General features: G+C 44.1%; 1 protein-coding gene across 2 annotated transcripts in view; it reads right to left on the bottom strand.

The window, feature by feature from the left end:
• LOC114050630 (probable serine carboxypeptidase CPVL) overlaps positions 1 to 26825 on the bottom strand; it is a 125092-nt gene that overhangs the window by 6805 nt on the left and 91462 nt on the right. For both annotated transcript variants that reach the window (XM_027872468.1, XM_027872467.1), the window contains exon 12: positions 18019 to 18201. In XM_027872468.1, the coding sequence (XP_027728269.1) occupies positions 18019 to 18201 (183 nt within the window). The remainder of the gene's footprint in view (positions 1 to 18018; positions 18202 to 26825) is intronic.

Raw genomic sequence — 26825 nt, 5'->3', positions numbered from 1 at the left:
AATCCTGTTTGTTTCAGTTTTCTCATCTGTAAAATGGGCTGGAGAAGGAAATGGTCAAACTACTCTAGTATCTTTGCCAAGAAAACCCTAAATGGAGTCACAGAGAGTCGGACACAACTGAAAATAACTGAACAACAAGGTCTAACACTCTTTCTGCTATGACCCACTGCTTCTGTGGTCAACTCAGATCTTCAAGTTGGAAAGAAATCGTGCCATTATTCTACAGACAAGGAAGCAGCTGCTCCTTCCCCTAGGCTGTCCGCCCATACACTAAACAACGTTGTTTGTGGCGTGGGGAAAGGAGCAGGGGTCCTGAGAGCAGTGATCTTTCCCAAAATGGCTTCCCATCCCATCCCAGAAGGAGAGAAGATGTTTGCAAGTCCCTTGGGGACAGGAGGGGTGGGTGGCGGTCCTTTCCCAGCCTACTTCTATTTCTACCTGGGAAGACCCCTCCCACTTCGGACACAGGATGAGATCTGAAGATCTGAGACCTGAGCCTGCTTCCTTCTGCCTCTATTATGGCATGAATTCCAACCCCGCAGCCTCCATCCCAACCAAATCCCCACCCCAATTCCTTCTGCTCCTCCGCCTCTTCCACCAGCCAATCAGTTATTAAGCGCTTACTGTGTGCCAGGCACTGGGCTCAGCCCTGGGGATAGAAAGGAGGCAAAAGACCCATGCCTGCCCTCAAGAACCGTGTATCCTAATAGGGGAGACTGAACACATGAATAACTATTACATACAAAAGGTATACAGTATAAATGGAAAATGACCTCAGAAAGAAGGCACTGAGCGGTAGGCACTGGGAAAGGCCTCCTGTAGAAGGTGGGATTTTAGGTGAGTTTTGAAGGAAGCCAGAGGGTAGAGGTGAGGAGGGAAGGCATCACAGGCCTGGGGGACAGCCAATGCAAAGGCAGGGAGGTGGGAGATGTCCTATGTGGGGACATGCGAACCGACTACTACAGCTAAACCGGAGGAGGAGGACGTGAGGAGGCTGAAAAGGAAGGAACTGGACGGGTTGGGAAGGGCTTTAAATGACACAAGGTTTGATATCTGATCCCTGCCAAGGCAGCTTTGGCCTTCACATGTTCAATCGGTGCTGGGCAGACACACACTAACCAGGCCTTCAGCCCTGCTCTCTAGCCTCTACCTTCAGATGGAACACAGACCTGCTCGTGCCGCCAGCGAGGCGTCGGAGGCTCCTGGCTCTGCCCCCAGGAACGATGGCACCAGTGAGGAGCCGGTGTCCGGCTTACCTGCTCGGTGGCCCCGGCCTCCTGTCTGCCTGGCCTTGGACAGAGCAGCAGGACACTTTGCCTCTTGACCTTTCAGCCCTCCCCAGGGCATGCTGAGCAGTCCCCACACAGGCCTCTTTGCCAAGGTCCAACAAGAGGCCGCAGGGCACTGGGAGGTCCAGAACCACTACAGAAGCTCCAGCTGGACTCCCGCCTGGCCTCAAGTTTCCCACATTAGCGAGGAACAGAAGGGGATTGTGGGCCCTCCTCCCCAGGGTCTTTAATCTACTTAGTATCATAGGATCCCTTCAGATCATGGAGGGGGAGCAGGAAGGCACCATAGGAGCCATCTGGTGCGACCCCTCCTTTTACAAATGGATGGATGGATAGACGGAAAGACAGACAGGCAGATAAATACATAGGTAGATACACACATAGATAAATAGATAAGTAAATAGACAGATAGACACAGAGAGACAGAACATTTACTAATTACTTACTATGAGCCAGGCACTAACTAAATGCCTGGGGTGACAAATATAAGCAAGCAGGACAGCTTCTTGCCCTCATGTAGCTTCTATTCTAACGGGGGACGTGACAGGAAACTGAAGCCCAGGGACGTGACTGGCTCAAGGTCACGCAGGTGGTAGGGCAGCAGAGATAGGATCTGAATCCAAGACCTCTGACACTAAAATCAGTAAAATCGGCTTTTCGTCCCTGATGCATTGGAACCAGGGAGGGGGCAGAGATAACTTGGCAGGAAGTGAAGAGACCTGAGTTCTGTCCTGGCTCTGCCACTCACCGGTCACATGACCTGTGTCAACACCATTCACTTGTCTGTACCTCAGTTTCTCAGATTGTTAAATGGCACTTCTGGGGTCCTTTGTTGTCCTTTTTAAAAAATGCTATGAATTCTCATAATAATAATTAGCATTTTATAACACTTTAAGATCTGCAAAGCTCCTTACAAATGTCATCTCATTCAATCCCCACAACAATCCTGTTAAGTAGGTGCTATTATTATCCCCATTTATCACAGATGAGGAAACTGAGGCAGACAGCAGTTAAGTGACTTGTCCAGGGTCACGCACTTAGAAAGTGTCTGAGGAGCTAGATTTGAAATCAGATCTTCCTGATTCCTAACTCCACGACCACCAGCTCGCTGCCTCTTAAGAAATGACCTGTACTTTTGAGACAGCTCTAGACCAGGCAAGCTTCCCTGGGTTCACCATGGCTGTAGGCCCACAACCTCCTGGCTTCCCATGACTCCAAGAAGTCACCTAGGATTCAGGGCCTGCCACACGGAGGAATGATAACAGTGTTGATGCTGATTGATTTGGTGCCAGCCTCTCACCAGATGAGCCAGTGAAGTTGAAATGTTGTGTCCTCACCCAAGATAAGCTGACTGCATAACCAGAGCCAACTTTCAGATAAAGAAAACTGCAGGGTTGGCCCCTCCACGCCCCCTTCTGTCTCTTTTCTCTCCCTTCCTTCCCCCTCTCTTCTCTCCCTCCCCTCTCCCTTTTCTCTACTTTCTCCTTCTCTATCTCCTCTCTTCTCTTCCTACTCCTTTCTCTTCCTGTCTCTGTCTCCTGTCTCTCTATCTCTGTCTGTCTCTGTCTCTCCTTTGTTTTACATTTCTATGAGCAACTTGGCTCATTTTGGCTAAATCCCAATTTAAGACAACAAAACTAAGCGTTTAACCTCCCCCTTCCCCCTTCTGACCGCCCACACTTCTTTCTTTCCCCAAATACCATTGATTTCCAAAAGCCACTCAATTTGTGGGCAAGGCTTTAAATTCTAGGCTTCCTAATAAGTATTTATCCACCTTCCACTTAATAAAATGTGACTGTCTGCAAAATTCTAATAGATTATTAAAAACCACTCACAGTGGATGGTTCAACAACCAGGAAGAAAATCCTCCCTCCCAGCTCAGCTGCCTGTTATAATGGACACGCAAGCCAACTTATATTTGAAATAATACAATAAATTAACTCCCCGATGATTAAATTTGGGGAACTTAATTTAGAAGCATTCTTCTTATGTTAATCAGCCTTTTAGAGTAAGACAAAATGACAGGAGAATTCTGTTCCAACTCTTGGCAAATAATCAGAGTTGAGTTGGAAGTCGCTATTGTTTACGATTTCCCTCGTCTTCAGGAACTCACTTGTGTTTTTTAAAGAGAGAGGAAAAAGAAACAACAACTCAGAAACTTCCCAAGTCATTGTTCCTTCAAAAAGGTTATAAATATTTCAGAGTTTGAAGTCCTTCTGATCTATGGGAGATTGGGATCCGTTCTGTTTCCCCTTCTAGCATCTCAGATCACAGAGTGCTAATTCTGAAGCTGGAAGGGGCCGTAATGGCATTTAGACCAACAGCCTCATTTTACAGATAAGGAAACTGAGGCTCAGAGGGATTTGGTGACTTGCCCCAGGTCACATAAACCTAGGAGTAAGAGATACCACCTCACTCACGCCCGGACTATGGCCATAGGTTTTTAGTCAGTCCTAAAGCCCGTTTCTCCTCACTCCTGTCCAGGCTCCACTCAGCTGCTGAGGGCAGATCAGACCATGTCACTCCCCTGCAGGCTAACCCTGCAGGATCAAATGTAAAATCCTGTTTGACTTTTAAAGACCTTTGTAGCCTGGCCCCTCCTCCCTTCCCAGTCCTCTCAGACCTCAGTCCTGAACACAGATTCGATAATCCAGTGACATCGGCTCCCTTGCTGTTCCTCACACAAGATTCTCTCATCTCCTAACTCCAGACATTTGCACTGGCTGTCCCCCAGGCTGGAATGTTATCCTTTCTCATCTCTGCCTCCTAGCTTCCCTGTCTTCTGTCAAGTTCCAGCTAAAGTCTCATCTTATGCAGAATACTTTTCCCAATCCTTTTTAACCTTAGTGCCTTCCCTGTGAGGCTATGTCCAGCTTTTTTTCTTTTTTAAAGGCAGTTGGGGTTAAGTGACTTGCCCAGGGTCACACAGCTAGTAAGTGTCTGAGGCCAGATTTGAACTCAGGTCCTCCTGATTCCAGGGCTGGTGCTCTACCCACTCCGCTTTCCTCTTTGAGAACGAAGGACAAACCACAAAAAGAACAACATTGTCCACTTTAGCCTGCATATATCTTATTTGTACATATTTGTTTGCATGCTGTCTCTTCCATTACACTGTGAGCTCCCAGAGAGTGGGGACTTTCTTTTTCTTTTCTTCTTTTTCCTTTCTTTGTAACTCCAGTGTTTAGCACAGTGCCTGGCACATAGTAGGTGCTTTATAAATGCTTACTGACTAGACTAGATCCAAGTTCCCCTGCTCCATAGACAGCACTATTGTCCTTGGTCTCTGCTGTTTCTTTTATTCTTATATGTGCCATTGGAGAGAAGCCTATTGCCTGACAGGGCAGCTGCAAAAATACCAACGCTTCCAGGGAAATGTTTCTAGTTCCATATTCTCTTGGCCTATCTTTGATGAGAGGCAGCATGGCGGAGGGCTCGCCATGGGGACAGAGAGGAAGGCCTGGACTCGGGCACAGAATAGCCATGTGACCTGGGCAAGCTGTGTAACCTCTCAAGGCCTGGAGCAGCTCTCCAAGACTTTAAGTACCAGATGAGTTGCTGATCTGCATGGGTGGCCTCTGGTCCCATACTGGGAGTTCCCCACATTGATGAAATCACTGACCCCTACCTCCCAGAAAGACTTTTCCCCCCTTGCAGCCAGTCCTGCAGCAACAAAAAGCTTTTGTGGAGGAAACTGGGTGAGAAGGAAAGGCAGAGAAAAAGAAGAAAACACAGAAACTCTTGGAAGCCAGCATCGCTGAGATGTAACTAAATAAAGCCTTGGATCAGAGATGCTTAATCTGTATTTGTGGAAAGAACAGTGAGAGGCACAGACTTGGCTTTGAATCCCAGCTCTACCAACCAGGCACGTGGATTGATCTGGGCTCTTACCCTTTCTGGGCCTCAGTTTCCTTATCTGCACAATGTGGAGGATGACCTGCAAAGCCCTTCCCAGCTCTCAATCCAGGAGTCTCTGGACTGACTTGGAGTTATGGGCGGTGTCTTTCCAGAATCACGAATCTGAACCTTGGAAGGGACTTCAGTGGTCATCCTATGTAAACTAAGCCCCTTTTGGGATCAGTGTCCCAGGTCATATATAAAGAGCTGGGACAAAAGGGGCTTCTTTGCAGAGCCTATGATGCAAAGCACTTACTAAAAAAATAGCAAGTTATCCATTTATCCAAGTTTTGATAAATGGATAAATATTAGATATTGGTATCTTTATAACAATTAAATTTCACTTCATATATCTCGTGTGGATATTGTTACTTGCATGTTGTTTATCCCATCATTGGACTCCAAGCACCTTGAAGACAGGGAGTGTTTTTGCCTTTCTTTTTGCATGTCTAGTACTTTAGCACAGCAGGTGGCATACTGTAAGTGCCTAATAAATGCACACTGACTGGATAATTGACTTTCTTCTGTGCTCTTAGTTGATACAATTTCAAGTTAAAACGTCAGTCATAGTGGTGGAGCACTCGGTGGCTTTTTCCCTAGGGCATGAGGAAACTAGGCCAGTGAAGACCGTGCTGCAGACCAGATGTGGAAAGCACCAGCTGCACAAATGGGTGAGTAATAACAAGGAAGTGCCAGCATGTGAAGGCCCAGAAGAACTAAGAGGCAGAAGAGCGCCAAGTCTATTCTCTGATGTAGAATTCTGGCACTAGGGCAGAGCAGGATGGAGAGATTACCCTTTGCTTGTTGTTCCAAGGTAGGCCAGTGTGTGGATGAAACTAGAGTTGGAATGGATCTACCTCTGTAGTCCTCTGTTCTAGGCAAGGCCTGAGGACAATCTTGGAATGAAAATGGCCCAGCAGGAGAACTCATGTTGGTCAAGTTGGACTGAGGAGTTGAAGTTAATTCTAATCTGGTATTAAACTGGATGGGCTGGTGAAAACATAGGAAATCTCAAATCAATCAATCAACAAACACTTATTAAGTACCTACTAAATACTGAAAGCCACAGACTTAGAAAGCAGTGCTAAGCATTGCCTCTGCTTTAAAATGAAACAAAACAAACAAAAAAAACCTTCCTTTGTCCTCTTTAGAGAAGAATCAAACAGCATGTATTAAGCACCTACTGTGTATCTGGCCTGTGTTAGGTACTAGAGATACAAAGACAAAAATGAAATATTGATATCCTCAAGAATAGAAAGATCTATGGATTTATAAAGGGGGAGGGAACATGAGGGAGTGTTTGGAGAAAAAAAAAAGGAGGTGATGCAGAAGCAAGAAGAAGAGTGGGGATCCAGATATCTAGAACCCTCTGAGAGCTGGCTGGAAGGTACCAGAGACGCTCTAAACCAGTTATTGAAGCCTAGTTACTGAAGAAAAAATACCAACCATCAGGAACACAAACAAACATTTACATCTGCATTCTGGACAAAGGATGACTAGAAAGCAGCCAAATATTCTGGTGGAGTATGTTTTTTTTTGTTGTTGTTGTCATTAGTTTGTTTTTCAGTTTTCACATCCCTAGATCCAAATTCCAACTTGGTCTTTCCTCCCCTCTCCTCCCATGTGTATTAGAAGCCTGATATTGACAAAATCAACAATACTTAACACTTGACTGACTCTGGGAAGATGTGTTTCAGATAGCTTTTTATCATTGTCTGTGCCATGTTTTTTAAAAGGGTAATTATTCCAATCAGTCACTTTTCTTTACTGTTCTTATGACATAACTTAAGGACATGTGAAACTCCTTCCCTCCCTCCCCGCAACCTCTTCCTGGGAATGTTTTTGAGCCACAGGCAAATGGTAACTGGATACCAAGGAGCTAGCTTCAGACTTGTCCAATAAATAATATTTAGCACATTTTATCACCTAAGCTTTTAAAGAAACATTGTCTCTCAAATTCCAGATTAGCTAGAGAGATAGGGAAGGAAGTAACTTGATCCACTTGAAACAGTGATGAACTTAGAGTCATCAGACCTGAATTTCAATAGGTCATCACCACCATCTTGACTTTTGTGCTGCCATTGAACTCTCATGGCTCTGGAAGACAGAGTGAGGCTGATGACCTTGTGCAGCTCTGCCTCACTTAAATCCAATTCAAGTACTGGCCAAGACATCACCTGTGATGTTATTGGTCTTCCTTAAGAACAAAGAACTAACTAGCACTGTATCCATAATGAGAAGGGGGATGGGAAAGAGGAGGAAACCAACCATTTCTATATGAAAAGGGAGATGGAAAAGAGGAGGAAACCAACCATTTCTGTCACCACTCTACACCAAGACCACAATATCTTGTAGAGTAGTCGACTCTTTAGGTAGAGGCGGCTAAGGGGTACAATGGATAGAGCACTGGGCTTAAGGTCAGGAAGACTTGTGTTCAAATGTGACCTGAGACACTTTTTAGTTGTATGACCTTCACCAAATCACTCAACCTTGTTTTGTCTCAGTTTCCTCTATTGTCAAACAGAGATGATAATGGCCCGTCCCTTCCAGGGTTGTTGTGAGAATCAAATGAGATGGCATTTGTAAAGTGCTTAGCACAGTGGCCGGCACACAGTAGGCACTTCATAAATGCTCGTTCCCTTCCCTTTGGCAGAAAAATCAGGGCAGTAATAATAATAGCTAATATTTTCATAGCACTTTAAGATTTACAAAGCACCATACATTATCTCCACTGGTCTTTACAACAACACCGAGTATATTAAAGAAGCCCAGATTTAGAGATGGAAAGGATCTCAGAGACCTTCTAGTCCAATCTGTTCATTTTACAGGCAAGGAAACAGAGGCCTAGAGAGGTTATGGGACTTGCTTGAGGGCATCTAAGATGGAAACAACAGAACAGGAATTTGAACCCAGGTCCTTGAACTCCTCACCCAGCATCCCATACGCTCTGCAAAGCTCTTGGCAGCCCGCATTGGCATTGCTGGTGACCTTCAGGCAGAGGTGGGATGACCTTGGGACCTTGGGAAGGTTCTGCAGGGGATTCTTTGTTCTGTCTCAGGTGGATCTAGATGGATGCTGAGGGCCTCCTGCATCTGCGACGTGATATCCTGGGATACCCAGCGCTCTGGGAGGACAAAGGCTGCTTTGTAAGCCTGTAATATGCATACTGCCAATAGGGACTGGGATGTAAGGAATTAGGCTGAAGGTTCTAGAAGAGGATTTCAGACGGCCAAGACCATACCCTTCCGTACAAGGGGCAAAGCTCTCACCAAACAGATGGCTGGCATGTGACAGTTCATTCAAACTGCTGACAAACCTACAGGAAAGCTAGAGGGCTGGACTCCAAGGCTGTCTTAGGCATCCGAATGAACGCTTACTGACTATGACCTTGGGGATAAAATAGAAAGCCCTCTGTCTGGATTTAAAGGCTGTCCACCTCCAGCCTCCCTCCAGCCTCCCTTTCCAGCTATTCCATCTCACTCTCCTTTTTGGACAGACCGAGTTCCCAACTCTATGCAGATTTCATCACTGTGCCTTTGTACTGGCTGAATGCCAGTGTCTGGAGTCCAGGGAACGTGGAATGCAAGTCTACCTCACCTCCAAGGGCTTCCACCTCTTCCTTACCCTCCCGGAGGTGCAAGGTTCTCTCCTCCTCAAATGACTTTGTGTTTAATTAATGACTGTGCCTGGGCTGTCTCCTCGATCACCCTTAGAAGCTGAGTTTCTTTCTTACCCTGGTAGACCTAACATTGAACAATGTCACGCACACAGTAAGGGCAAAATAAATGTTTGTTGAATTGAACAAATCCAGTTGTTCCGTAATTTATTTTGTACCTACTACTTGTATGTGTATGTATTGTCTCCCCCAATAGAATGCAAGCTTGTTGAGGGCAGGGGCTCTTTCATCTTTGTCTTCTCAAGCCTAGAACCCAGCACTGTGCCTAACCACAAGGTAGGCACCTCATAAATGCTCGTTGAATGACTAAGCCACCGTAGAGTATCATAGTTTGAGTCAATGTTTACACGGGGACAAAACTCATCTTGGTTTGAAGGGGAAATATAGAGACTGTTCCTTTTTGGTTATTTTCCATTTTGGTCTTCTGCTATTGCCATTGTTGGCCCCATTAGAATATATGCTCCTTGAGGGCAAGGTCTGTTTCATTTCTGCCTGTGTTTCTGTCCCATCGGCGCCTAGCACATGTAGTTGGCACTTGAAAAATCTTTGCTGTCTTTGACTGGATAGATGCAAATGGATATCAACCACTGAGTGGTCAAGGCTGCCCCAGCTCCCAATGAGAGAAGGGAATAGTTTCCCATGCAGTCTCAAGCAAGTCACCAGCTCCTGCTGTAAACCTCTAGATTATTTACATCATACTAGTAGGGTGATCAGAAAGGGCTCTGATGATATTCTCATTAATGACTCACTAAACAGGACAGTTTGACCAAAGGGGTCTAGACCTTTCCTCCCTCAGATGGCCTTCTACAAGGCAACATCTTCTTTCAAAGCACAGTTTAGGTGTCACCTCCTACAAGAAGCTCTTTCTAATCTCCATAACAGTTAGCACTTTCTCTCCTTGAAATTACTTTGTAGCTGTGTGACCCTAGGCAAGTCACTTAACCCCAATTGCCTTGCAAAAAAAACAAAGAAAGAAAAATAAACTTGGGCAGCTAGATGGTGCAGTGGATAGAGCACTGGCCCTGGAGTCAGGAGGATCTGAGTTCAAATCTGACCTCAGACACATGATACTCACTAGTTGTGTGACCCTAGGCAAGTTACTTAACCCCGATTGCCTTGCAAAAAATAAAAAAACAAAAAACAAATTACTTTGTATTTCCTAATTGGTGTACCTAGTAGATAGCAACCTCCTTGAGGGCAGGAATTGCTCTCTTGTTGTCTTTGTATTCCCCTTAGCCAGCCCATAGTGGGTTTTTAATAAGTGCTACATTGAAGTCAATCGCATTTCCGAGCACCTGGAGCCTTGGAAAAAAAGGTCTAGACCTTAGGTCCACCTCATTTGAGATGCAGCTGAGCAATCTCTCCCAGAAAGCCAAAACCATATTCCAGAGGCTTAGCTGCCCTTGGCAGTCACTGTCTGAAATCTGCTGAGCGGACTCTTTCCTCCTTAATAAGAGAACAATGCTCAAACCTTTTCTTCCCTTCTCCTCACTATTAGCCAGATGGGAATGTCATTGTCTTTGCCAGCTGCTTTATTCTAATCAAGACTCAGCAGTCCAGGATTTCTGAAGATGCCACACAAACACGATATTCCTTTAGAAGAAGTCCATAAACATCTTCATGAGGCATTTCTGATCTGAAAGAAAGAATTATCAAGGTGGGAGGGGGAGGCCTAATTAATTGGGAAAAACAAAACAAAACGAGGAAGACAGACAGTCAACTCTGGATTGCCCCCTTTGTGGACCGGTTGGTCACTGGACAAGGATCTCTCAGTTACAGTGCCAATGGTTAGGTTTAGTGTGTACAGGTGAATTACAAATCACCCTCTCTTCTCTATTTTCAGAAGCTTTGCCACCATCTCTGCAGAAACGGAAGAAGGGCATGTTGTATTTCTCTTTGTTTCACAGATGGCCATGGCCCAATGAGTCACCCCCTAGGGGCCAACCGAGTGATAAGGAGCCTCTCCACGTTCAGTTCAGTTGGACCTCGGGCAGCAGTACTGCTTCTGTGGGGCTCATTCTCAATGGACCTCCTCCATGCTACTGAAGTTTATGCTTGCCTGGCATGGCCTTTGGGCCTCAATGGCGCCCTGGAGGATGGCTTAATAGACTGGACTGTAGCTTGTCTGGATTTGGTGACTCACATACATCAAAGACATTTATTTAGATGCTTTTCTGATTATAAACTCATTATCTTGGGATTCAGCTCCCTCTTAGACATTCTTTCCATCCCTTGCAGTTCAAAGATCATTTCCATTGGTGGAGAGAAAACAGAAGCAAAACTGGGGTTGTGTAATGCTGGCTTCTTTCTGTCATCCCTGATTTGACTGCCCCATGGGAGAGGCAATTCTGGCAGAGCAGAAAGAAAGTCAGCCCCGGAATCAGGAAGACGAGGGTTCAATGCCACTTCTGGCCCACAATGGCTGTGGGCACCTGAGTAAGTGGCTTAACCGCTCAGTGCCTAGGCAACTCTCCAAGACCGTAAGTTTCGAAACAGGTAATGATTGACCTACATTGGGAGAAGGAGCTGTTTATGTGAATGAAATCACAGCTCTAGTTTAAAAAAGGATCATTCTGCCCGCTACCACAAGCACTGGGGCCAAGTACTTTCTTGAATTCTTCTCTTTCCTCCAATACCACTAAAAAAGTCCCTTTTCATTGTCCTAGCTTTCTTCACAAGCCCTAGCTCAGGCAGAGCTTTAGGGTAAATATTCTGAGCTTCAACAAACAGAATTAGGCCAAGGAAAGTGAAATGAGAATAACTTCTATTTATGTTAATACCATCCAACAGACATAGAATCACAGCCTTAGCCGGAAGGGCCCTCAGAGACCATCTAGTAAACTCCTTTCTATTACAGATGACCGGGAGCTGATCTCACTGTTGTATGCCTGGGAAACCTGGACAGTATGCCAGCGCCAGGCCAGGAAACTGAATTGCTTCCATTTGAAATGTCTTAGGAAGATTCTGAAAATCACCTGGAAAGATAAAGTGCCAGACAGAGGTTCTTTCTTGAACTAAAGTGCCAAGCATTCAAACTCTGCTGCAGAGAGCGCAATTCCCATGGACTGGCCATGTTGCTCAAATGCCAAACGCACATTTGCTTAAAAGACTACTTTACAGAGAAGTCACGCAGGGCAAGCGCTCATATGGAGGACAGAAGGATACAAGGACACTCTCGAGGCCTCTTTGAAGAATTTTGGAATCGATTGTGAGACATGGGAGACACCGGCACAGGACTGTCCAGAATAGCATCAAAGAAGGTGCTGCGCTCTACGAGCAAAGTAGAATTGTAGTTGCTCAAAAGAAATGTGAGATGTGCAAATTTAGAGACATTTCCACTCCAAATGTCCATATGAACTATTTGTGCCCAACTGTGGTAGAGTCTTCCAAGTTCACGTTGGCCTGATCAGTGGACCACATTCGGACACAGTGTACCTTGACCTCAACATAGTGATGTCACTTTGGTCCTTTTTGAACATGAAGGAAAACGACCAACCAACAGAAGAAGAGCCTTGAGGCTGCCTGGGAGGTGAAGTGCTTTGGCCAGGGCCATCCGCGTAACTAAGTGTCAGAGGTAGAATTGGAACTCAGAGCCTTGGACTTTAGAGCTAACATTCTTTCCCCTGTATCAATCAATCAATAAGCATTTATCAAGCGCTCACTGCTGGTGCTTAATATTTGCAACATGCATTTATTTATTTTTTTTGTTTGTTTTTGTTTTTTTTTTTTTTGTTTTGGCTAGGCAATGGGGTTAAGTGACTTGCCCAGGGTCACACAGCTAGTAAGTGTTACGTGTCTGAGGCCGGATTTGAACTCAGGACCTCCTGACTCCAGGGCTGGTGCTCTATCCACTGCGCCACCTAACTGCCCCTGCCACATGCATTTATTAAAAGCCACTATGACTTTGTATCTTCAGTATTGAGTTCAGTAGCTACAAAGACAAAGAAACAAGTCCTACCAACAAGGAGACTACATTCTCACAGGGAAGACAACCAGGACATCTATAAATACATAGAGAAGAAACAGAAAGTAAGTACAATGAAATACAAAGTAGTTAAATACAAGGTGGTTAGAGAGAAAGGGCCCTTGTAGTTGGTGGAATCAGGAAGAGTTTCACGCGGAAGGTGAAGCTTGGGCTGCACCTTTAAGGACTACCGAGATGCCACGAGGCAGCGGTAAGAAGGGGGCATCCCTCCAGACTTGGGGAATGGCCCGTTCACGACAACATGCATTTATCAAGGGATTGCACAAGGCTCTGAAGATATGAAGATGAAAATGAAACCATTCCCTGTCCTCAAGGGGCTTCTGTGCTTCCAAACAGATCATTTCACCTGATCCCCACAATGACCAAGCCCTATTCTCCCCCATTTTATTAATGGGGGGAAAAGGAGAGATGAAGTGACTTATCCTGGGCTTCACAGCTAAAAATGCTGTGGGGCTGTTGAGACTGGCCTCTAGGTCTTGGTCAGGGGCTCATCCAACTTCAACGTGTTCCACTGTGGACGTCATTGTGAGGAGGTGACCTCAGGTCTTTGACGTCCAAGTGGGCAGAGAGCTGAAGAAACTGAGGAGGTGGGCAGTGATCTGCCACACAGATAATAAGTGCTAGGGGTGGGATTTGAAATCAGATCTGACACCTGAGCTACTGTTCTTTCTCTTGCATCAGTCAGTCAATCAAGCAAATGATCAGCATTTATTAAGCACCACCTGGGCCAAAGGGGCTGGGAATATGAACACACACATATGAATCCCTTCCTTCAAAGGGCTTCCATTCTAAACAAACATCTCCGCAGGTTCTACCTGATTTAAGTGACTGCAGGAAGGCGCTCTACTTGTTTTCAGGATAACAGACCACATGTCTGTTTTCCAAAGACCAGGCTAGCTAAGTTCAGAGAAATTTATCATCAGGTTGGCTGCAGGAAGATGGATTTTTGAGCTATGACCACCTTCAGGACAGGGCTGTGCTGTCTGTTGTGGGGAGGGACCCACAGCGGTGCAATCATGGACCCCTAAAGTATGAAACTGCAGAATCGTGGAGTTTTATAGCAGGATCACAGCAATCATTATGTTCATTCAGCTCATCCAAAGGAAGAGGAAATCGAGACCAAGAGACAGAAGGTGATTTGCTTAAGGTCTCAAAGCTAGTTAGCTGCCAAGCTTTACAAGAGACAAACACAAAAGACTCAAAGGCAAAGAAAGTTGCAGATTGGGTAGAAGGAAAATTTCCCTGGCAATGAGAGTGACCCCAAAGGGGAATGAGGTAGTGAGGTCCCCGTGAAGTCTGGGGAAACACTTGTCAGTCAGGATAAAAAGGAGATAACTCATCTAGGTACAGCCTCTGAAGCTTCTTCCAATCCTGGCATCTATGATTCTGGGATCGCAAACCCCAGTACAGAAAATATAAAGGGGGAGGGGCAACTGAGACTTCCCCAGCCTTCCCTCTGTCTGATCTCTAAGAGCCAGGCTGGACTCACAAGCAACTCCATGGTCATTTTCTGGTTATGAATGTAACAGGAATCAGTTTCCCAAGAAGCCTGCTGGGGCCTCCCTGAATGTGGCAGGCTGTCATCCTTGTTAGAGGACAACGTGGGCCCCCACCCAGAGACAGGTCGACTTTGGTTTCAGTCTTAAAATGAAGAGCTGTGGTGGTTGGCAGTAAGCAAGCTTTCTTTCTTGGCAAGCAGAGACACACGCTTCTGTTTTATGCAACAAATGCTGAAAGGCAGGTCTCCGGTCGAGGTTCGTTTTTTTCATTATTAGACGCTTGACATTTGTGCGGCGTTCCAAGAACTGAGCTTCACAGAGAATGCCTTTGTTACTGTATGGCTTTTTCCTGTGCTCCCCTCGTCTCCAGCCCCCGCCACTCACAATATTGGACCAGTAAAGGAGAAGGATCTCCACCAACATTTGGAAATCACCTATATAAAATGCAGATCCCTCGCTGTGAGGTAAAATTGTCCCCAGCGCTAACACATGTGGCTCTCCCTCCTTTTGTTACCGCTTTCGGGCAGACAGAAAAGCACTGTTTCGTTCCCAGATGGGTTCTGTCTTCTCAAGGAGGGTCAAGGGGCCTCGGCAGATATTGGCCCCAAGCTCTGGCCTGGCAGCCAAGTTGTCTTTTCCACCTCTGGGGTGTGATATCTCTCCGGAGAGGCAGTCTGGCCTGCCAGGTGGGTTCAGACAAAATGCCAGGCGCCCGCCCCAGCAAATGCCGCACAGCTGAGATCTCCATCGATACTGGGGCAAGGCTGCTAATAACAGGTGGCGGCAGCAGCTGTAGGCCTGCCATGTCCGGAACGGATTTCCGCCAGCCCCCAGGGCCACCTCCTACGTGAGGCCTTTCCTGATCCCTCCCAGTTACCAGTCCTCTCTCCCTCTCTAAATTAGTCAGTATATTCTCTGCATTTTCTTAACTGTGTCGGTGTTACATGCCTCCCCACCTCCTATTGCCAACTCCATCCTTCAAAGCCCAGTGTGGCAGCTGCCTCCTCTATGAAAACTTTCCTCCTTGATTCACCTTACTTACTTATGATCTTTTCCTTCTCACTCACACAACTCTGTCCATACAGGATCACAATTTGCAGCTATAGTTGTTTACCTATTTATCTTATTTCTGCTAGTATAGCTTAGGAAGCTCCCTGAGGTTAGGGGACTATGTCTTTTTTTTTTTTGCTTTTATACCCCTCCCTCAACCTAATACTGTTCTTGTCCCTAATAAATATTTATTGGATTGAATTGAGGGCACTGTGTCTTAAGAGTGCATTGAGAATCAGGGACAGAGGCATGCTGTGATTTGGAGGACCTTCTGAGTGACCTGATGGATTTAACACTTGTCTCCCTAAGCTCAAAGGGGTCCTTCTCCATCTCTAAATAGGGTCTGGAGATAAGGTTAATTAAGGTCAAGTCAACAAACATTTATTAAGCACCTACTAAGTACAATATATTATTTCAGCCCGTGTGTACAGCTAGCTGTGTACCACCAAATATGTTCAAGTTTCCCAACTTATACCACAGATCAACAGCTGAAGGGGACCTCTAAAGCCATCTGGTCCAGCCTCCTCATATAACAGATAAGGAAACTAAAGCCTGGAGAAGTGAAATGACTTGGCTAAGGTCATGAAGCTAGTATGACACAGAGGAAATATTTGAACCCCGGTCTTCCTGATTTCAAGCTTAGCTCTCTGATGTGACTAACGTTCTTTTGCTAATTTCTGGCCTCATACCTAGTGGCTGCTCCATGAATGGGTCTTCGCTGACTGTTACCTGGTACAAAATTATTGCAACTCAAGGCATGTGCTGAAGCTCCAAAAAAGCAGCCCTGTTGCCAATGAGTTAAGTCAAAGATTAGGCACCCAAATCACCAGTGGCTCACAAATGTGATGGACTGTGACACTGGTATAAGAAATGGTCACTAGGAAAAATACAGAAAAGTATGGGGGAAGATTTCTGTGGACTGATGCAAAATGAAGTCGACAAAAAGAGGACCTGAATGTGAAGGTTAAAAAAAAAATCGAAACTGAATATTATAATGTAATACTGTAAGGACCAAGCCATTGTAATAAAATTATAATGACCAAGGTTGGCCTCCAAAGAAAAGATATGATAAAATGTCCCTCTCTGCTTTGAAGAGGTTGGGAACCATGAGTGTGGAACACTGTATATACTGTTGGACATAGTTGACAATGAACTGCTTTTTTCTTTTTTATAATTTATTATAAGGAATGGCTCTCTGGGAGGGAGAGGGGGAGGGATATGTTGCGAAATCAAGGTGATAGGAAAACCCCATATGAATAACATTAAAAAAAATTTCTAGCCTATCCAAGAGACTTTTTCATTTTTTAAAAATCTGTTTTAATATCTGTTTTTACATTGTTTAAATTTCCCTATCTTTCTCCCTTGACCCCCTCCCTAAAAGTCATCCCTTACAACAAAGAATTTTTTTTCAAAGAAGAAAAGAAAAAAAAAACACTTGGCAAAACCAATCAATACATTCCCCCCTCCAAAAAAAAAAAAAACCCCCCCCTGAAATTATATGCCTCATTCCGTATCTATGGACTCCACCCATCCTCACCTCTCAAAGGAATGTGGGGAGGAGGCTTCTCACATCTTCTCTCATTTCTTGGGGGCCGAGCTTGTGCTCCATGATTTCACAACATTTTGGATAGTTTTGTGATTACTGTTCTTTCCATTTACATCATTGTAATTATTGTATATATTGTTTTCTTGGCTCTGTTTACTTCCTATGAACTTCCCAGAGTTCATATATGCTTCCCTGTATTCATTGTAATCATTGGATTTTATAGCACATAAATATTTGATTACATTCATGTAACCAAGGGAATGTCTTAATTAAAAAAAAAATCAGTACTCTTGGCTAAATGTACCTCAATACCTTAAGGATCTATAATTTAATCAACATGGGTACTCCTTCCACCAATGAAAATGGCAGCTCTCCTAGAACTCAGCAGATGGGTTTTCAGAAGCCAAAATATCCATCCCTCTGTCTGGCCACCTCAGCGATGAGGCTTTCCAAACTTGGCTAGCCTGCTCTTTGAATAAAATCACACCACCCACCCAGAAGTTCATGCTTTGGAGCCTTTCCAGTTCAGCAAGACCCACCAGTCCCTGAACTTGAATGTGATAGCCTTCAAGATTCCAGGGTCACCTTAAATCTGCAATGAGATGTCAGGAGGGCACAAGTGAAGCAGAGAATTTCAAATACCTCCTTCCCACATTCTGCCTCACTGTTATGATCCTGTCTGCAGCAGGGGAAACCTAGAAACTTCTATTCAGTAAATGACCCTCCGGCTTTGGAAGAGCTGCTAGATATTTAGGGTAGGGTGGAGAGGGGGTGGCAAGTTAGGTGGTGGCACAGTTGATAGAGAGCCACACCTGGAGTCAGAAAGACCTGAGTTCAACTCTGGCCTCAGACATTTACTAGCTTTCTGGCCCTGGGCAAGTCACTTAACCCTGTCTGCCTTAGTGTCCTCATCTTTAGTAGAATGAGCTGGAGAAGGAAATGGCAAACTACACGAGTATCTCTACCAAGGAAACCCCAAATGGGGTCATGAAGAGTCAGACACAATTGAAAGAATGCAACAACAACAAAAGATGTTCTGGGAGTCCTTTCCCTTCCCCACCACCTGTTATTTTTTATACCTGGTGAAAATCCCCAACTTGCCGTACATAACCAGCCACTTCCACATCAGAACTGTGCACCCTCCAAATTTTTTTGTCCACCTTCTTGTAATCACGGAGTCCTTTCCAGTTTGTGACCAGCAGGGAACGTTCAGTGAGGGGTGCTGCCACTATGATATCGAGCTGTCCACTGTAGATCAGCACCTGCAGCGAGACCCAGGTATAAGGCAGGGAGTTAAAATGGAGGGGCTTTGATGGAATCCATTCACTTGATTAGCCAAGGAGAAGTGCCTGACTGCTACATCAATCGATCAATCAATCAATCAATCAATCTCCAATCCTTTATCAGGTGTCTACTATGTGTAGACATTGTGCTAAGGATAAAAAGGAAAAGCAAAAACAGTCCCTGCCCTCAAGAAGCTTACATTCTAATGGGAAAGACTGCAGAGAAATCAGAACATAAAAAATAAGCAGAGATTAGATGGAAGATAATCTTAGAGGGGATGGCACTAGGGCAACTGGGAAAAGACTTCCTGGCACAAACACACACGTACACATACACATTGACTAATTCAGTGCTAAAATGTGGCACCAACAGTTCAGAGGCAGCATTCACTTTCACCCAGGCATGCAAATTAGCAATAGAGTTACACAAAATCAATGAACCTCAGAGTTGGCAAGAGCCTCAGAAACATCAACTACACCCAACTCTCAGTAAGAATCCCTTCTACAACACCCAAGTGTCAAGAAAGCTTTGACCTCAGTGGATACAATGGGGAAGATCACCACCTCCTGAGGGAGGCCACCCAAACGCTGGACAGCTCCCATTGCCAAGAAGCTTTTCCTTCCACAAAGCTGAAATCGGGCTCTTTGCAAGCTCTCCCCTTGGCTCCTACTTCTATTCTCTAGGAAGAACAAGCCTGATCTCCATTCTGGGCGTCCACCTTTAGATGCATGAAGACGGTTCCTTGGTCTCCTCCAGGTTTCTCTTTCTCAAGCTAATCATCCCAAGTTCCTTTTAATTAATCATCGTGTGGCACGACCAAGTCCCTTCACCATCCTGATGTCCTCCTTTGGACACTCTCCAACTTTTCAACATCTTTCCTAAACTGTGGTACCTCAATTCCAACCACACTGGTCTGCCCAGAGCTGAGTACAACACTACTCTCACCTCCTTATTCCCGAAAGCGGTGATTCCCTTAAAAGTAGCCTAAGATCACACTTGTGTTCTTGATTACTACAGAAGAGAATTGATTCATGTCGAGCTTACAACCACTAAAACCCCCCAAATCTTCTTCAGATCAGCTGGGCCAGTAGCAAAGAGGGTCTGAAACAAATTTAAGAAGCTCTGACTTTTCCCCTGAAATTTTTGACATTTTCAGAAGAATGTGCAAGAAATTGAATATTAGCTGTAGAGAGATTTCTAGTTTCTGTTATCCATGGATACAGGTGTCTGTGAGTTGAAGGTACAAGCATTTTAAAAATGAGGGTTACAAGTAAGCACAAAATCAAGCTTAGCTGACTTACTTCAATGTTAAATTACAAGCAAAATTATATTTACATATAAATTATATATTATAATATATTGTAGGGGCAGCTAGCTAGTGCATTGGATAGAGCACCGGCCCTTAAGTCAGAAGGACCTGAGTTCAAATCCGGCCTCAGACCAAACACTTGACACTTACTAGCTATGTGACCCTGGGCAAGTCACTTAACCCCAATTGCTTTTAAAAAAATATATTGTATAATTATATAATATAATATAAATATATCATTACATTATATATAAATATAATATATAAGTATATCATTATATATTATATAATATATAAATTATAAACCTCAAGTTTTTTGAAAGACTCTTGAGTTTATTTTTAAGATTATTTCTTATCCTTTGGCAGAGTGATCATGTCTCTTTCCTCTGTGACAATCACTTGACTGGGAAGTAAAATCCTATTTAAAGCAAATTAGTGCTGATACCCACCTGAGCTCCCATGTTTCTGTCATTTTCAAACTCTCCTTTGGATACCTCAACCTTGTACTCACCCTCTAGTTAAACCAACATGGTACTCACCACAAAATAATGAGAATAGTTTTTTCATGTGTCTGTTCTATCTTCAATGAATATTCAATTTTTACTCCCTGGATATGTGACAAGGATTCTTGTCACAGATATTACTATGCTATTTAAGAAAACATATTTTTCTTTGAGCTAATATCTCCTCTGGTAGGCTGGTAAAAGAATCACATTGTTCGGGGCTTGTGAATTATGGTTTGGAGTGGATAATGACTGACACTTATAATGTGCCTTCAATATGGAGCAGCATTCAGGGAGTCCTGCCTTTGAGGGGAAACCCAGGGGCAAAAGGAGAAACATCAGTCACCAAAGGCAGCCAAAAATGCTTGCCTCAAACAAAAACCAACAAACCAAGCAGGAGTAACTTCATGTCCACCCTTCTCTATTTTTGTAAAAGGCAATTTTCAATTTGATTTTGAATATATTTCCACAAAGCACTTTCCATACCTGGAATTCTCTCCCTGACTTTCTTCAAGTCCCAGCTAAAATCCCACCTTCTACAACAACCATTTCCTGGTCCCCCTTAATGGTTGTGCCTTCCCTCTGGTGCTGACCTCCAAGTAATCCTGTGTACCTCTGGCTTATACATCGTTGTTTGCATGTCACCTCCCCAATAAGATCGTGAGCTTCTTAAGAGCAGGGGCTGCTTTTTGTTGTTGTTTTTGGGTTTGTTTTTTGTTTTTTGGTTTTTTTTTTTTTTTGCCTTTCATTGTATCTTTGGTGCTTAGTACAGTCCCTGGCACATCGTGGATGCTTAATAAATTGTCATTTAATAAATGCTTACTGACTTGTTGATAAGCCTTTTTCCTTCACCCCAACAAAGAGGATTTCCCTAATTCCAATTGAGCTTTGTCTCACTTGGGAATCCTAAAAGAAAAGACCCTAGGTTGACTCCCCAAGTTGAGTATGGAACATTCAGAAACTTCTGCCTTCAAGGCTCAAGTTTCTGAGAAGATTTAAACACAGCTGAATAACACAGGACTTTTGTACCATCCAAATCCTTAAGCAGCAGCCCAGATATACTGCTCCAAGTAAGATAAAAGGGCTTTGTGCCTCTAATAGAGAAACACGTGTTCCTTTTATGTTCTTCAGTTACCATCACTACCCTCCCCCCTCTCCCCACCCTCCTCAGATGGGCTTCTCCAAATCTCATCTAGACCCATGCAATAAAACGTTTGTATTGTTTATTCGAAAGAGCTGCCTCAAAGACCTTGAATCCTTACAGCCTTTGCAAAAACTTCCCACAGCTGTTGGCTCCGACAATGTGCAAACAATTACATCGGATCTGGACCGTTGGGAAGGGCTGCAATACTGCCCTGCACACACCACAGGGCCTGATTAGAGTTGATTGGCTAAGATAATCATCTAGAAAGTCATTCATCCCTGGACCTACATTGAAGAGAGATCGATCCCAGAGACAAGCCAGATGCGCACCTAATTCACTCCATCTCCTTCTGGGGCACGTGTCAGGTTTGTCGCCCCTATCAGGCATGCCTCAAAGGAAAGGAGAGATTCCCCAAAGATACTCATCTGAGAAGTCTTGGGGTACAAAATCATCATGGATGAATGCCTCCAAGTGCAATTGCCAACACAGCCCCACACACTCCAGGGAAATCCTCAGCACAGAACTTCCCAGATACCTCTGGGAGGATTTAGATGGTACAAAAGTCCTGTGTTGTTAAATTGTGTTTCCTCTGTGAAGAGGAGGCAGGACCCACACACAAAGAAGATGCCCAAAGAACTCTGGGAAAACCCTCAGCACGGAACTTCCTGAATACCTCTGCGAGGATTTGGATGGCACAAAAGTTACTGAGTTATTACTAAGTTGTGTTTCCTCTGTGAAGGTGAGGCAGGAGCCAGACACAAAGAAGAGCTAGGATGCCCAAAGACCCAGAAAGAAAACAACTGTGCTACCTTGCTGCAACCAGATTCACCATTCTTGGTCCTTTCCCAATGGGGAATGCCCTGCAGGCACTTTGGTGGGGACCAGTCCCAATATACCAGAAACGATATATGTCATCTGCACACAACTGTGGCACAGGTGGAAATGGTAGCCCTTCTACTGTTCCTGCTCCCTTGGAAATTTCCACTGTTGCCTTCCCTGCAGTGCTAACGATGCTTATCCATATTCCTTATTTTCATGATACTTAACAAATACAAAGCACTTTCACAAAGCTTCAGGTAGCCCATAGGGGGAAACCGAGGCAGAGTGACTTCATAAGAATGCTCAGGTGCTAAGAAGCCAAACCAAGATTCAAGCTCAAATCCTTGACCTCCAAATCCAAAGCTCTTGCCATGACACCATCATTATCCCATTTGAGCTTTATAACAATTTTGCAGGTAGGGAAGATTTTTTTAGGCTCTTTTTTTTAAAATAGAATTATTTATTATTAAAATAGAATTATTTATTATTTAAATAGAATTTTTAAATAGAAAGGGAAACCAAGGCTCAGAAGGGATGCAGTGATTTTTCCAGGATCACACTGCTACTAGGTGGCCATCTTGGGATGCTGTCCCCAAGTCTTGTATTCACTTTACCTACCAAAGTTGGGTCTTCCATTTTCATGCAATTAAGTTTGCTAATTATTATCAACAAAGAATGGCTGGTTCTTGGGGTATAATGGAAACAGCACCAGATTTGGAGCTGGCAAGACCTGAATTCAAGTCCCACTTCTTATACATGTGACCCTGGACAAGATGCTTAACCCCTTCTCAGCCTCAGTTTCTTCATCTGTAAAACTGGGATAATATCAATATCTACCTCACAGGTTTGTTGTGAGAGTCAAACGAGAAATGTATGTAAAGCATTTTGTAAACTTTAAATGCTACAAAAAGCAAGGGATGATGATGACAGCCCCTAGCACCTTTTAGAAGTTGAGTATTTTCCTACTTAAAGAAAAATGGGAAAGGTGTGAGTTGCATCAAAAATGACAATTAGGAACTGGCTCCAAGTGATTCTCTGCTCAGAGATTATACCTGACCAGGCTGTCATGCAAAGGTCATAGCTCAGTTTACAAACAGTATCTCTAGTGATCCAGGGACTGAAAGATGGAGCTGCACTCACTCGCCTTTGTGATATAAGGTCTATTGTTTTTGGCAAGTAGAAACATTTTCCTTGAGGAGCAAGCAAGACATTTTTAACTTCTCATAAGTCGTAAGTCATAAGTAGATAAGTCAGATGCAACGAGTAAGAAAATCAGTCTAAGGATCAAGCAAAGCAGCTCCCCCTCCCCCCCATTTGGGGTCCTCCCCCAGGAATAATTCCAGTGGTTGTATTTTTAACCACTTGCCATATTTATTCTGCCATTGACTATGACAGTATCCCAGTTGGGTGCTCCTGGAGCCAGAAGGATGGAAGGAGACGTAACAACAGGCCTGTGAGGGAGGCACCATGATTTCTATGTCTCATAAAAATGGAGGAAGTTGCCTGTGGTCAGACTGGATTCAGATCCAGGCTTTCCTGCCTTCCCCACCTTTATCACAATGCCTCTCGCCAAGGACTTAACAAAGGACCTTCTCACTCTTCCTAGAGGCAGCTGCTGGCCCAAACCACAGAGTCAGCAAGATCTGGGTTCTAATCCAGGTTCTTAAGCTTAAGCTGTGTGATGCAGAACAAATCTCTTCTGTTTGCCTCAGTTTCCTCAACTGTAACATGGGGATAAGAAGAGCACTTTCCTCTGAGGGTGATTGTGAGGATCAAATGAGATAATATTTGTAAAGAGCTTAGCACAGCGCACACAGTAGGTGCTACATAAATGCTCATTCCCATCCCTCCCTTTCTCATACATACCATTTTTTACCTCTATTCCTTTGTACTGGCTGTCTCCAATAACAGAGATGAACCCCCTCCTCACCTCTACCTTTTAGAATTCCATCTTACACAGAAAGCCCAGCTCAAGCAAGGGATCGCAATATTTTTTTTTATGTCATGGCCCGCTTTGGCAGCCTAGTGAGTCCTACAGACTACTCAGAAGCATGTTCTTAAGTGTATACAACAAAATATATGAGATAATAAGGGAAACCAATTCTACTGAAATGTAATTATCAAAGTTTTTTTTAAACAAGGTCAGGAACCCCAGGTTAAGAACCCCCGTTCTTCAGGAAACCTCTCTTGACTGCTCCTACACCCCTCATTCTCCCCGCCACCCCTACCCCTGAAGGTGCTGGTACTTTCCCCACAAATTACCTTGAATTGATTTTGCATGTTATTGATTCCCATGTTGACTCCTAAAAAATCTAAGCTGATGCTCTTTGTGTGGTGGCCAAAAATTGGAAATTGAGAGATGCCCATCAACTGGTGAATGGCTGAACAAGTTGTGGTATATGAATGTAATGGAATACTATTACGCTAGAAGAAATGATGAACAGGCTGACTTCAGAAAAACCTGGAAAGACTTGTATGATCTGACAGTGAGTGAAGTGAGGAAAACCAGGAGAACATTGTACACATTAACAACCATATTGTGTGATGACTGACTATGATAGACTTAGCTCTTCTCAGCAATGCAAGGACCTAAGACATCTCCAAAAGTCTCATGATGGAAAATGCTATCCACATCCAGAGAAAGAACTATGGAGTTTGAATGTAGATCAAATCATACTATTTGTTCTCTTTATTTTTCTGTTTTGTTTCCTCTTTTTTGTGGTTCCTCCTATTGGTTCTAATTCTTCCTTATGACATGACCAATGTGAAAATGCTTAATAGGAATGTATATATAGAGCCTATATCAGATTGCATGCTGTCTTTGGGAGGGAGGTGTGGAAGGAGGTGGAGAAAATTTAAAACTCAAAAGCTTATGGAAGTGAATGTAGAAAACTTAAAATAAATTAATTAATTAAAAAAAAAGAATGTAAGCTGCTGGAGGGCAGGAATGATTGATGTTTTTGTCTTTGCACATAGTAGGCACTTCATAAATGTTAACTTGAGGAATACGAAAGGACTACTTTCAAAAGGAATTCAGAGAAAAGGCATAGTCTCCAGGTGCTAAAAACACATACATACATACATACACACACACACAAACACACATACACATATATATGCCCAATACTTTCATTGCTAGTTTATGGCCTGAATCATGTATCTCTCTGAGGTTTGTGGGTCAATGCCACAAATAAACCAAGTCTTCTTTGGATGGAATTTTTTGACCTTGACTCTTGGCAGTCGAGGTCAAAAGGAAGTATTCCCATTTCCAAACTTGCAAAAGGCAGTAAAAGAAAGTTCCCTTTGAAAGGAAGTTCGCTAAGGCTACAGAATCATAGAATCTCAGAGTTGAACCACAGCTCATTTAGTCTAAAGCCTACTCGCCCCCCCCAAAAGGAAATCCCTCTCCAACCTGACAAATGTTATCCAACCTTTGCAGCTAGGTGGCACAGTGGGTAGAGCACTGGGCTTGGAGTCGGGAAGACCTGAGTTCAAATCTAGCCTTGAACAATTCTTAATTGTGTGACCTTGGGTGAATCATTTCACCTCTGTCTGCCTCAGTAAAATGAGGACAATAATAGCAACCACCTCCCAGGGAGGTGAGGATCAAATGAGATAATAATTGTGAGATGCTTAGCACAGTGCCTGGCACACAGTAGGTGCTTAATAAATGCTTCTTCTCTTTCTACACCCCCCTAGTTTGATGAGGGAAGGGGCACCCATGGTTTCCCAAGGTAGACTCTATATACTAGGAAGTGTTTCTTTACATCAAGTATCAGCTTGCTTCTTTGCAATTTCTCCCCATTGCCTCTAGTTCTCCTTCTGGGGTCAATTAGAACAAAGCTGGTCACTTCTCTACAAGACAGCTCCCCAATATTCAAGGCAGCTCTCAAGCTCCCCTCTCGTTCCTCAGGTTAAACCTCCCCACTTCCTTTGACTCATGGATCATGGTCCTTTCACATTACTAATGATGCTCAGTGCCATGCTCAAGGTCTCCCAGGTAGTCAGGATTTGAATCCAGGACCCACGACACTAAATCTAGCCCACTACTCACTGCACCACTTAACCACTCTTCTCAGCCCAGAATTAGAACATCCACCTGAAAAAGACTCAGGTGGAAGTCCGTCAGAACTGTTGCGTGTCTTAACTCTGTTAATCTTAACTCTGACATCATGCGGCATTTGGGGTGAATCACCCCAAGGAAGAACTGAAACCCCCAAATGCCGCATGGTCTCGGGGATGTACAAAAGGCCTCTTTTTTTCCTCAGTTTCCTCATCTGTAAAATAAGGGGGTTGGACAAGATACTTTGACATCTCTTCCAACTCTTGTTTAAAAAAAAAATCACCATCATCCTTTAATTAGGGCTTTAGGATTTACAAACACATTGCATGTTATCTCACTTGACCCTCACAATAACCCTGTTACTTCCCCCATTTTACAGATGAGGAAGTCGAGGCAGACAGGTGAAATGCCTTGCCCAGGGACTGAGTCAACGCCCAGGGCCAGCGTCTGAGGCAGAATTTGAACTCTAAGCTCTATTCATTCTACCATCATTATGCCACCTCATGATTGACTCTTAATGCCATGTTGTGATAGCATTCCACCTGCAATGTCACCGTGTAGGCTCACTTTGAATTTGCTGTCCACTAGGACTCGCAGATCTTTTCCTACAGAAATTGCTGGCTCACCATGGCTTCCCCAGGTTAATTTTTCAAATCCAAGCATAAGAGGTCATTATGGAATGGACAAGAAAATGTTCTCCATCAATCAATTAATCAATCAAGCATTTATTCAAAGTATCATAGAATTGAAAGGGTCCTCAGAGT

This window comes from Vombatus ursinus, unplaced genomic scaffold, assembly GCF_900497805.2.
Source record: "Vombatus ursinus unplaced genomic scaffold, bare-nosed wombat genome assembly UNPS02014799.1, whole genome shotgun sequence".
Taxonomy (NCBI): domain Eukaryota; kingdom Metazoa; phylum Chordata; class Mammalia; order Diprotodontia; family Vombatidae; genus Vombatus; species Vombatus ursinus.
Note: the sequence above shows the minus strand (reverse complement) of the source record. Positions and strands in the feature narration are given on the sequence as shown.